Source organism: Rhincodon typus, chromosome 19 (genome assembly GCF_021869965.1).
Source record: "Rhincodon typus isolate 14 chromosome 19, sRhiTyp1.1, whole genome shotgun sequence".
Taxonomy (NCBI): Eukaryota; Metazoa; Chordata; class Chondrichthyes; order Orectolobiformes; family Rhincodontidae; genus Rhincodon; species Rhincodon typus.
Window position 1 is genome coordinate 51,628,431 of NC_063350.1, and position 13,086 is coordinate 51,641,516.

Genomic DNA, 13,086 nt, shown 5'->3' on the forward strand with positions numbered 1-13,086 from the left:
TGCGGTTGCAGGGAAAAGTGCCAGGTGTGGTGGGGCTGGAGGGGAGTGTGGAGCGGACAAGGGAGATCCGGAGAGAGTGGTCCCTTCGGAAAGCAGTTAAGGGTGGGGAGGGAAAAATGTCTTTGGTGGTGGGGTCGGATTGCAGATGGCAGAAGTGTCGGAGGATGATGCGTTGGATCCGGAGGTTGGTGGGGTGGTACGTGAGGACATGGGGGATTCTGTTTTGAAAGAGAAGTTGTTGAGGGTGAGGACAAGTTTGGCTCAGTGGATGAGGGTGTCAGTGGAGCGGGACTGGTCGGGCCTGCGGGACAGGAAGAAGCGGAGGGCCTTAAGGCCATCTGCATGGGGAATGCAGGTGTATAGGGACCGGACGTCCATGGTAAAGATGAGGTGTTGGGGACCAGGGAATTGGAAGTTTTGGAGGAGATGGAGGGCGTGGGTGGTGTCACGGACGTAGGTAGGGAGTTCTTGGACCAAGGGGGAGACCAAGGAGTTCGCTTAGCCGAACTCGTCCTCACCCTCAACAGCTTCTCTTTCAATTCCTCCCACTTCCTACAGACAACGGGGGTGGCCATGGGTACCCGCACGGGCCCAAGCTATGCCTGCCTCTTTGTAGGTTACGTGGAACAATCCTTCTTCCATAGCTGCACTGGCCCTAAACCCCACCTCTTCCTCCGTTACATTGATGACTATATCGGCGCCGCCTCGTGCTCCCATGAGGAGCTCGAACAGTTCATCCACTTCACCAACACCTTCCACCCCAACCTTAAGTTCACCTGGACCAGCTCTGATACCTCTCTCTCCTTCCTGGACCTCTCTGTTTCCATCTCTGGCAACCACCTGGAAACCGATATCCATTTCAAGCCTATCGACTCCCACAGCTACCTAGAATACACCTCCTCCCACCCACTTTCCTGCAAAAATGCCATCCCCTATTCCCAATTCCTTCGCCTCCGCCGCGTCTGCTCCCAGGATGAGGCATTCCACTCCCGAACATCTCAGGTGTCCTCATTTTTCAAGGACTGCAACATCCCCCCCCTCAGTGGTCGAGAACGCCCTCGACCGTGTCTCCTACATTTCCCGCAACTCATCCCTCACACCCCCTCCCTGCAATAACAACCAAAACAGAATCCCCCTTGTCCTCACGTACCACCCCACCAACCTCCGGATCCAACGCGTCATCCTCCGACACTTCCGCCATCTTCAATCCGAACACACCACCAAAGACATTTTTCCCTCCCCACCCTTATCTGCTTTCTGAAGGGAACCACTCTCTCCGGGTCTCCCTTGTCCGCTCCACACTCCCCTGCACCTGCACATCTGCTAATGTGGTATACTGCATCCGCTGTTCCCGTTGTGGCCTCCTCTACATCGGGGAAACCAAGCGGACGTTTGGGGACCACTTTGCGGAACACCTACGCTCGGTTTGCACTAAACAACTGCACCTCCCAGTCGCGAACCATTTCAACTCCCCCTCCCATTCCTCAGACGACATGTCCATCCGGGGCCTCCTGCAGTGCCACAACGATGCCACCCGAAGGTTGCAGGAACAGCACCTCATATTCCGCTTGGGAACCCTGCAGCCCAATGGTATCAATGTGGCCTTCACAAGCTTCAAAATTTCCCCTCCCGCTACCGCATCCCAAAACCAGCCCAGCTCGTCCCCGCCTCCCTAACCTGAACTTCCTCCCACCTATCCCCTCCTCCCACCTCAAGCCCCCCCCCCCTTTCCCACCTACAACTTCATCCCGCCCCCTTGACCTGTCCGTCCTCCCTGGACTGACCTATCCCCTCGTTAACTCCCCACCTACACTCACCTTTACTGGTTCCTTCCCCGCCTCTTTGACCTGTCTGTCTCCTCTCCACCTATCTTCTCCTCTATCCATCTTCTATCTGCCTCCCCCTCTCTCCCTATTTATTTCAGAACCCCCTTCCCCTCCCCCATTTCTGAAGAAGGGTCTAGGCCCGAAACGTCAGCTTTCCTGCTCCTCTACTGCTTGGCCTGCTGTGTTCATCCAGCTCTACACCTTGTTATCTAAGCTATTTAGTGTGATTTGTTTTCTAACCTTTGATTTCTATACTTGTGCACGTAGAATGTTTCCATTAGTAAGTGAAAGCAGATAAATTGAAATGTAAATTTTTATTCCATCTCCAAAGAGCGTTTTTCTCTGACCTCTTGATAAACGAAATCACTTTCTGGAGCGTGTTCCACTGCAGAAATATGACGCTGAGTGTCAGGCCATTATTGACTGATCCTTTGCTTTTGTTTCCATGGTGACAGGCGCTTTAAAGATGAGCAGATCGATATTCTTGTGGCTACTGATGTTGCAGCTAGAGGGCTGGACATTGATGGGGTCAAAACGGTAAGTGACTGAATAATTGTATAGAGACTAATTGATAGGGGACTTTGTGGGTTACTAAGATGGATGGTCGCTTTTAATGTATTCTGTGCACATACTATTCTTGGACTGCCTGCCTAAAAGCACTGTTACACTAACAAAGTACAGTTGACATCAGGCACACTAATGTCAGAATACTGGGCCTGTTCTCAGGAGTCAGGGGTCAAATTAGAATCACAGAATCCCTACAGTTTGGGAGCAGGCCATTTGGCCCATCAAGTCCACACCAATCCTCTGAAGAGCACCCTAACGAGACCCACCCCCCACTCTATCCCTGTAACCCTGCATTTCCCGTGGCTAAACCTTCCAGCTTGCCCTGGTCACTATGGCCAATTTAGTGTGGCCAATCCACCTAAAAACTACACATTTTTGGACTGTGGGAGGAAACCCATGTAGGCAGAGGGAGAATGTGCAAACCCCACAGAAATAGCTCTGTATTTCGTTCCTTTAGCATTGGCACTCTGCTAACCAAGGCCCCAGGAGGACAATGGAACCGCGAACCATAAGTTAGAACACAGGAGAATTGTGCACCCATTGAGAGTGCTATTCAGAGCTATGGTTCCTGCTGAAAAGGTCTAAAGTCTATCCAAAAGGAGATGGCTCATCTTTATGACAGGACACTAGGACTTCAGTTATGGTTTGGACCTGCAGAAAAGAATGCTGTTGAGTTGGGTGGTGAAGTTCTGATGGTGAGAACACCATAACAGCGATTTTGTTCCACATAATGGGTTTTTTAAAAAAAAGACAGTGTGATCGGGAAACACAGCAGGTCTGGCAGCATCTGTAGCCAAAGCCATGCTGTGTTTCTCCAGCACTCTGTGTTTCTCTTTCAGATTTCCAGTATCTGCCGTTCTTTGTGTTTACTTATGGGGTTTAAAAATTGATTTAGAGTTCGATTGCAAAGGTGAAAATGATGAAGTAAATTGGCTCCTAATGTATGTTGCTTGGTAACAGTAACTATGTCTTTGTTCTTCTGAGCTAGGTAATAAACTTCACAATGCCCAATACCGTTAAGCATTACGTGCACAGAGTAGGCCGTACGGCACGAGCGGGCCGTAGTGGACGATCCGTTTCCCTTGTCGGTGAAACAGAAAGGAAAATGTTGAAAGAGATTGTGAGGAAAGCCAAAACTGAAGTCAAAGCTCGGGTCATCCCACAAGGTGAGAAATGATGGAGAAATTGTTCTTGAAAAGTGTTGCATGTGCAAGAGAGAGATCCTAATCCTTTTGTGAAGTTCAATATTTAAATGGCCTGCAAAGTCTCTCGTTAAGGTTAAATCAAAAGTATGATTTAATCAAGTATTCAAGTGGTCATAACAGAATCACAAATGAGTATACAAGTAGGGAAAAAAGGAAGAAAGGAGAGAGTTTACCATTAAGAACAACTTGCAAAAAAATAGGAAATAAAAGATATTAACATTGGTTTTTGTCTGAGTTTAGAAAGTCAGTGTCTGTTGAAGGTACTTTTCTGTGGGAACTTGGATTTAGGTGGTGTAGTTAGCTAAAGTTGCAAAGAAGTTGAGGAAGATCCAGTAAAATGATGTTGACTTACAGATTTTGTCTACTTTTCAGGCAAATTCAAATTTTCTTCAAGAATAAAGTTTTGAATGAGATTTAGACTAGAAACAGGTTTATTTAAGCCTGGGGTTTGGTGTTGGTGTTATGAGATGAGAAATTTCTTCACCCAGAGAATGGGCCTGTGGAGTTCTCTGCCACAGAAACCAGTTGAGGCCAAAACATTAAATGTTTTCAGGAAGGAGATAGATATAATTCTTGCGGCTAAAGGGATCAAAGGGAATAGGACAAAAGCAGGAACAGGATACTGAGCTGGATGATTGGCCATTATGATATTATAAGAGTTATACAGCACGGAAATGGACCCTTCGGTCCAACCATTATCCGAAACTGAACTAGTCCCATGATGCCCAAGTTTCCCAAACTGAACCAGTAACACTTGCCTGTGTTAGCCTCATATCCATCTAAATCTTTCCTATTCATGTAGGAGGTTGAGGGATGACTTTATGGTGGTTTATAAAATCATGAGAGGTGTAGATAAGGTGAATAGCAAGTGTCTTTTCTCTAGGGTGGGGGATTTCAAAACTAGGGGGCATATTTTTAGGGTGAGAAGAGAAAGATTTAAAAAAGACATGAGAGCTTTTTTTTTACACTGAGAGTGGTTTGTGTGTGGAATAAACTTATGGAGGAAGTGGTGGATGTAGGTACAGTTACAACATTCAAAGACATTAAGAGAAATACATGAATAAGAAATGTTTGGAGGGATATGGGCCAAGCACAGGCACATGGGACGAGTTCAGTTTCGGATAATAGTTGGACCGAAGGGTCCGTTTCCATGCTGTATGACTCCTCTGCTCCAGTGAAAAAAGGCCCAACCTTTCCAAGATCTCCTTATAACCCAAACCCTCCAGTCCCGGCAACATCCTTGTAAATCTTTTCTGAATACATTCAGAAGTCAGTTTCAATTTAACAATTTGTTTCTATGCCTCTGGTCAGGCATCCAGTATTCACTATTGGCCTTAAATGGCAGCTCCATTAGCAGCTCCATAAGTCTAATGAGGTTAAGTTTGTATGGCCCTAGTCAAAGCCCATTGTCTGTTGAATGAGATAGGTGGTGGGCCATTGCTGCCACTTTAGGTGTAATGAGATTTGATGGCTCTCATTTGTTCTCAGTCGAGCTGGTGATGCTGCAGTATTTACCATTCGTTTGTGTTAGTTTGTAGTGTTCATACGAGTGTGAGGTTCAGGAAGATGGTTTAAGTTCTCTCCTGGTTGGAATTTGCCAGATTTATAGTCTATTTGCATCACAGGATCAATGGCAATCATGTTTTAGTGCAGCAAAATTTTAAAATTAAAGAAGTATAGATTTTTAAAACAGTATATGACTTCTTTCAGGTCTTGTGGGCCTTACAAAGACTACTGCCTCAGAACCACTGGATAATTCCCACTTGTAGTTTTTAGGTGCTGTGCAGCTTCTGACCACCATTGAATTACTTGTACTGGAAAGCTGTGTATGTGGTGGCATGTCTGATAAGAAATTGATTTGGTTCTGACGTTCCCTTAATAAAATAACGTGCTGACCCTCATTGTCTAATCTTTAGGACAAGGTGCTGAAGTGTGGTTGGTCCTTGTAATGATGTTGTTTTGCAAATTGTCGTGCCTGCAGCAGAAGAAGGGGCAAATTACACACATCAGTTCCCATCTGCACAGAACAGAATGGGCTGAATGGTCTCTTTTTTTAACTTAAATTTGTGAAGCAGAGAAAGCAGTTTGAGCACAGAATTTGAAAGCAATACTTGTCATCTGCACTGTTGATAGGATTCAAACTGTGACAGCACATGTTCTTTTGTTTAAAAGGCAATCGTGTGAAACTGACTCTCTAATGACTGTGGTTTCATATTATAACAGCTCCCTAGCACTCTCTAACTCCTTGTAACCATTTTCACTGACAGTTCAATGTTGTTTAACTAACAAAAGAAAATTGGCACTGTTGACTGTGATTTTTACGGAGTTTACTGCAGTTTGTCTAATGCCCCTGGCATTAGAAGAAAGAAATGGGACAGGGTTGTCACTGGAAATTGAGTGGGCTTTGGGTGACGGGAGCATTGGGTGAGGCACTGATGCCTTCTACGATTAAATAGCCTTCTAGTATTCATTGTCTAGGCTCACAACTGTGAAATTGCTACTTGACATGACCTCACCATTGTACTGTAACCCAGCAAAGTGGTACCTCCAGGCAAGCAGGAGGTGGCACCAGTGCCATGGGGATTCTTGGGGTGCTGATGTGATGGGTACATGGCCTTTCCTAAATGTGGTCACATGCTGATGCCCTGGTCCCTCTCCACAGAGGTGGTGACAAAGTTCAGGGACAAGATAGAGAAACTGGAAAAGGAAATCTATGCTGTGCTGCAGCTCGAAAAGGAGGAGAAGATCCTTCAGCGATCGGAGGCTCAGGTACGTTGCGTGCTAACTTCAAGGTTTAGACTGCCCCGCTTTACACATTGTGGTTTGCATTACCAATGAAGTGTTAAGAATGGACCAGAGGGTGATCACACACTGGAAACATTCATCACAGTGTATCAGTAAGTGATGACCTCGATCAGAGTTGCCAGTAATTTGTTAAAATTTTGGCTTTATAAAAATACATGTATCACAGATGTTAAGTAACTGTGAGCTTTCTGTTTGCTGATATCTCTCTAAGGTACTGATTCAGAATTTGATATCCTGTGCTAAAGGGGGTCGGTGCCAAAAGATCATTACTTTAGCTTGTTCTGATTTAATGTCAAGAACTGTATTAACAACTAGGAGAGTTTCTGTCAGATTTTTTTTACTCCCTTACCTTACTGATGAACTGTTGTGGGGTGGGTAAGTCTAGTTATTGCAATGTTTTATTGATAACCTACACTGAGAGGGAATTAGCTCTTTCTCTGCAAACTGCAAGCACGTGTTGTTCCTGATCCACTTGTTTAGAAGGAGGAGTAGGCCATTCAGCCCCTCAAGCCTGCTTCATTATTCCATAATTCATGGCTGACCTACCTCAATGCCACTTTCCCACACAGTCCCACTATCTCATGATGTCTTTAATGCCTCAAAATCTATCAGTGTCGTGAACATACTCACTGATCCCTGATAGTGCTCTGGGGTAGAAAATGCCAAAGGTTTGCAATCCTCTGAGTAAAGAACCATCTCCTCAACTCCATCCTAAATGGTCTGTCTTGCTTTCTGAGATGATATCCCCTGGTTCTGGGACCCCCAGCCATAGAAAGCATCCTTCCTGACTGTACCCTGTCGAGCCCGGTAAGAATTCAAACTCCTCACGGGATAATTCTGCTATCCAAGGAATTGATTTGGTGAACCTTTTTGTTGCAGTCTCTTTATGGCAACTACATCCTTGCTTGGGTAGGCAGACCGAAGCTGCACATGATTTGAGTTGCAGTCTTACCAAGGCTTTACACAATTGCAACAAGACTGCTTTACTCCTGTACTCAAATCCTCATGCAATACAGACCAATATATAACTTGTCTCCCTAACTGTTTGCTGCACCTGCATGTTAGCTTCCAGTAATTCATGAACAAAGATACACATGTCCCTTTTGATAACAACACTTCCCAAAATCTCCCTATTTAAGAAATACCCTTAATTTCTGTTTATCATACCAAAGATAACTCCATGTTTGTCCACACTGCATTCCATCTGCCACATTCTAGTCCTCAGCCTATCTAAATACCCTGAAAGAATCTTTGTATCCTCCTCACATCTCACATTCCCACCTAGTTTTTGTCATCAGTAAACTTGGAAATATTACATTTAATCCCTCCATCCATACCGTTAGTGTGGATGGGGGAGGTGATGGTTGAGTGCTAATGTCATAGGACTAGTATCCCAGAACTTCAGACCAATGTTCTGGAGTCATGAGTTCAAGTACCTCCACGGCAAGTGATGAAATTTGAGTTCAATAAAAATCTGTAATTTAAAAATAAAGCTAGTCTAATGGTGACCATGAAACCACTGTCGATTGTCATAAAAACCCATCTGGTTTACTAATGTCCCTTAGGGAAGGTAACTGCCTTCCTTACCTGGACTGTCCCACGTGTCAGTCCAGACCCGTAGCAATGTGATTAACTCTTAAATTACCCTCTGGGGATGGGAAAAGAAAGCTGGCCTGGCCAGATCGTGTCTCACAAACTTGATTGAGTTTTTGAAGAGGTAACCAAGAAGGTAGATAAAGGCGAAATGGTAGATGTTGTCTACATGGGCTTTACCAAGGCCTTCAACAAGGTTCCACATGGCAGACTGGTTAGTAAGGTTAGATCACGTGGGATCCATGATGAGCTAGCCAATTGGATACAAAATTGGCTTGACAGTAAGAGACAAGGGTAGTGGTAGAGGGTTGTTGTTCAGATTGGAGGCCTGTGACCAGCAGTGTTCCGCAAAAATCGGTGCTGGGCCGCTGATGTTTGTCATTTATATAAAATGATTTGGATGAGAATATAGGAGACATGATTAGTAAGTTTGGGGATGAAACTTGGTGGTATGGTGGAGAGTGGTGAAGATTATCTAAGAGTACAACGGGATCTTGATCAGCGGGCCAAGGAATGGCAGATGAAGTTTAATTTAGATATATGTGAGATGTTGCATTTTGATAAGATAAACAAGAGCAAGACTTAGACAGTTAATAGTAGGGCTCTGGGGAATATTGTCGAACAGAGTGATCTAGGAGTCGCAGGTGGACAGGGTGGTGAAGAAGGCGTTTGGCATGCTTGCCTTCATCAGTCAGAGTACTGGAGTTGGGATGTCATGTTATGGCTGTATAAGACATTGATAAGGCCACATTTGGAGACTGTGTACAGTTCTGGTATCCCTGTTATAGGAAGGATGTTATTAAAGTGGTAACGTACAAAAATGATTTACAAGGATGTTACTGAGAATGGAGAGTTTGAGTTATAAGGAGAGGCTGGATAAGCTGGGACTTTCTTCCCTGGAGCATAGGAGGCTGAGAAGTGACCTGATAGAGGTTTATAAAATCATAAGGGGCATGATACGGGGGAATAGCCAAGGTCTTTTCCCCAAGATAGGGGGAGTCCAAAACTAGAGGGCATAGGTTTAAGCTGAGAGGGGCAAGATTTAAAGGAGCCCGAGGAGCAACTTTTTCACACAGAGGTTGGTGCATATAGGGAACGAGTTGCCAGAGAAGTGGCAGAGGCGAGTACAATTGCAACATTTAAAAGACATTTGGACAGGTAAATGTATAGGTAAGATTTAGAGGGATATGGGCCAAATGCAAGCAAATGGGACTAGTTTGGCATGGACGAATTTGGCCGAAGGGTCTGTTTCCGTGCTGTATGACTCTCTGAATGCCTGCATCCCATGAATTTTTTTTTTTTTTAAAAGCTTGTGACTAGCTGGGGTCAAGCACTGATCCTGTGGGACCCCACAAGTCATAACCTGCCCCTCTGAGAATAATCAGTTTATTTCTATATTTTGGTTTCTACCCATTAATCAACTGTAAATTCATATCAGTATATTATCTCCATTTCCGTGTAGTGTAATTTAGTTTGCTGATCTCTTGTATGGACTCTTGTCAAAAGCCTTCTCAAAATCCAAACACCTCAGCCTCTGGTCTCCTCTTATCTAGTCTGCTAGTAGCACCCTCAAAGTATTCCAATGGGTTTATCAAATATAATTTTCCTTTAAAAATCCATGCTGACTGCCCATTCTTACCAAAATTTTCTAAGCGTCCAGTTCTTGCATCCTTTATAATATATTCTAGCATTTTCCTCACTACTAATGTTGAGCCAGCAGGCCTTGTTCCCTCTTTCAATCTGCGAGAAACCATTCCCGATTCAGTGTAGAATCTTTGAAGATGATCACCACCTACTTTTAGAAGATGATAGCCTACATTTTTTTTTTTGGCAACTCCATAACGCTCTTTCTTTGATCTAATACAAACTTTAACTTGCTAGCCTTGGTTGGATTACTTTTCCTGTAGGGTGTTGTTGTGCCTCAAAGTAATGTGTATTTTTTTTTGTTGTTACAGATTAACACTGCCAAAAACAAGTTACAGAAGAACAGTGAAGAGACAAGACCAGAGCGTACCTGGTTTCAAACCAGAGAGGAACGGAAGAAAGAGAAAAGTGAGCTTCATTCTGTACGGCATGGACGTGTGTAGTTTTTGTAGTGACTACCCATGATGTTGTGCAGGAGAGGGAAAATAATTATAAGATTAATGCTTATCATCATTTTGCTGACAATCTACCATTGCAACACAAGACTTAACCTGTATATTTAAATAGGTTAATGACCATGTAATAAAAATCTGGAATTTGGAGATTGTTACAAAAAGCCATCTGCTTTAGGAATGTCCTTTAGTGGAGGAAACTTGGTCTGTCTTACGTATGACTCCGGGCACACAGCAATGTGGTTGATTCTTAACTGCCCTCTTGCCATTTAGGGATGGGTACTAAATTCTGGCCTAACCAGTGATACCCACATCCCATGAGCGCGTAAAAAGGAGTTCATCAGGCTGAAAACATTGCAGCACCAGAGATGGTGTTGGGGGGGAGTGTAATTACATCTTTGAACATCTACAGAATCAGTTCCACTAAATGTGAACATAGAAATTAGTCATGTAAAACTTGACAGAAATATTTCAGATGATAGATATGTTCACCTTTTGTTTTAAATGTAGTTGCAAAGGCTCTTCAGGAATTTGACATTGCCTTAAGAGGCAAAAAGAAGCGAAAATCGTTCATGGAAAATATTAAGAAAAAAGGAGAGATGACAGTGAGTACTGTTTTGAGTATTTAATCTACCCCTGAATTATTTTGGAATATTGTCCCTGATGATAACTCATGAATATTGTCTCTGCAGGTAGTCAGTCTGTGGAATTCTTTACTGCAGAAGACTGTTGAGGCTGGGTTGTTAACTAGATTGGAGACTGATCTCGATGGATTTTTTTATTAATTAAGAAATTGAGAGTTATGAGGATAAGGCAGGAATGTGGAGGTTGTGGATTGTCGAATCAGCCACGATGTCATTGAATGACAGTGCACACTCGGTGGGCTGAATGGCCTACTTCTGCTTCTACATCTTATGGTCGTGTAAGGAATGTGAAAGTTCACGGCTTTCTCATGGCTGACTGAGGTTAGATGTGGAACCAAACTGTACAGACTAGCACATCCCAGGTTTAATCTCAACCAGAACAGCAATATAGTAAAATACAATTGATCTACCATGTCTTTCAGGTGGAAGGTTAGGGAAGCAATAAGCCAATGTTTTTGTTCCTGATCACTGTCTGTCGAGTCTTATTGGGAGTGCTTGTGCATTGAGGTTGGGTATTAATCTCAGGGTTATTCCCTGTACCAAACTAATTGGAGATAGTTAAAAAGGATAGCATATTAGATGAAGTCATCTCACTCATGCCAATTGATCAATGTACAATTAACAGAAGATTGGTGAAGAAAGAAAGATTTCAGATTCTTACAGCACTGGGCTGAGTTCAAACACCCAAAATGGAATCCAAGGTCTTCGGAAGAAGGCCAATCGAGCAGCGTACTTGATCTACGTTTTTTTAAATTAATTCACAGGATGTGGGTGTCTCGGGCTAGGCCAACATTTATTGCTCATCCCTATATTTCCTGTAGAAAGGGTAGTGAGCCACCTTCCTGAAATGCTGCAGTCCATTGGGATTGGGAGGTGCACCAGCAGTGCTATTAGGAAGTGTGTTCCAGGATTCTGCCCTAGCCACAGTGAATGAATGGCAATTATAGTTCCAGTATCAGGATGGTGTGTGGCTTGGAGGGGGACTTGCGGCTAATGGTGTTCCCATAAAGCAGCTGCCCTAGTTTTTCTAGTGGGTATGAGTTGTGGGTTTGTTGTAGGAGCTTTGGTGAATTGCTTTATGGGGATTGAAAAAGGTAGCTGCACATAGGTATTGATACAGCAAATGTAGGATTTGAGCAATAAGAGATTTTACAGACCAAGAGATTTGAAACTATGCATGGTGCCATTTGACTGATTCTTGATGGGGATTTTTTTATTCCCCAACATCCACCCCCACCCCCAATGACCGCCACCACCACCACCCCTTGATTTGTGGAAATGCTTGGTATCAGCACCATACATCCGTATAGTGGCATGGGCAAAGTCAGGGATGCTCTGTTTAGGAGATAGGTCAACCACTTCTATCTCATTACTCCATGACCTTCAGTAACAGTGTGACCTTAAAATCACTGGCTTCAGGTGATTGCAGTGAGGAAAATAGTGGTGTATTAATAACGGTTTGGTAATATCTCTCATTTACTTCAGGCAGAAGAGAGGACACAGTTTGAAATCATGAAATCGCAGATGTACGCAGAACGCGTCGCTAAGCGAGGCCGTAGGCCAAAGAGAGCGAGAGCAATGCCTGAGGATGAGCCAAAGCCCACAGCAGGTATGTGAGCAGTCTCACTGGTGTGGGTGAAAACAGAGTCCAATGCATTACTGATCCAAAAACACTTGTGCTCTAGAAATTGTTTCTACTGAATGTTGCAGTCAAAAGTGTGTTTATATATTGAGTAATTTTTAAATTTATCTTCAGGGAATAAAAAGAACAGAACAAACAAATCAAAGAAGTCTATGTTTGATGAAGAATTAACAAATACAAGTCAAAAGGCCCTTAAACAGTACAGAGCTGGGTGAGTAGCGTTAAAGTACCGGTCTGACGGGTGATTGGAGGCCCATTTTGAGGGAGGAAGAGCAGCAGTGAACAGGTTGTGTGAATATTGTGTTTGGGGGTGGGATGGCCACATGTAGTTGGATGGGAAGGGGAGGGTCCCCCACCTTTGTGGAATCACTCAGTTGGCCAGAGCTACAGAGGGTAATGGAGCTGAGTTGGACAGTAGATAACCATCACTGGATAGGAAGATGTGCTGTGTGTCTAACTGTATAGATGAAAAGTGCCCTTTGTATATATCAAGGGCAGAAAACAGGACTCCTGTTGTGGATGTTCTTCTGGGGTCAGAGGGTAGTTTCCTTCTGAATAGATATTCTGAAAAGCTGTCCCAAATGTATAGCTGAGCTGGATGATGTGCACAACACTGTTTTTAAATACTTCAATTCTCTTCCCCTGATGGTGTTAACTGATTTAACAAGGTGTAGAGCTGGATGAACACAGCAGGCCAAGTAGCATTAG

General features: G+C 43.9%; 1 protein-coding gene across 1 annotated transcript in view; it reads left to right on the plus strand.

Annotated features, from left to right (window-relative positions):
• The window catches only part of ddx27 (DEAD (Asp-Glu-Ala-Asp) box polypeptide 27), a 42,061-nt gene that overhangs the window by 25,542 nt on the left and 3,433 nt on the right, over window positions 1-13,086 (plus strand). Inside the window, exons 13-19 of the mRNA XM_020516140.2 lie at window positions 2,282-2,363; window positions 3,382-3,559; window positions 6,261-6,367; window positions 9,952-10,048; window positions 10,603-10,697; window positions 12,222-12,345; window positions 12,493-12,589. Of these exons, the coding sequence (XP_020371729.2) occupies window positions 2,282-2,363; window positions 3,382-3,559; window positions 6,261-6,367; window positions 9,952-10,048; window positions 10,603-10,697; window positions 12,222-12,345; window positions 12,493-12,589 (780 nt within the window). The remainder of the gene's footprint in view (window positions 1-2,281; window positions 2,364-3,381; window positions 3,560-6,260; window positions 6,368-9,951; window positions 10,049-10,602; window positions 10,698-12,221; window positions 12,346-12,492; window positions 12,590-13,086) is intronic.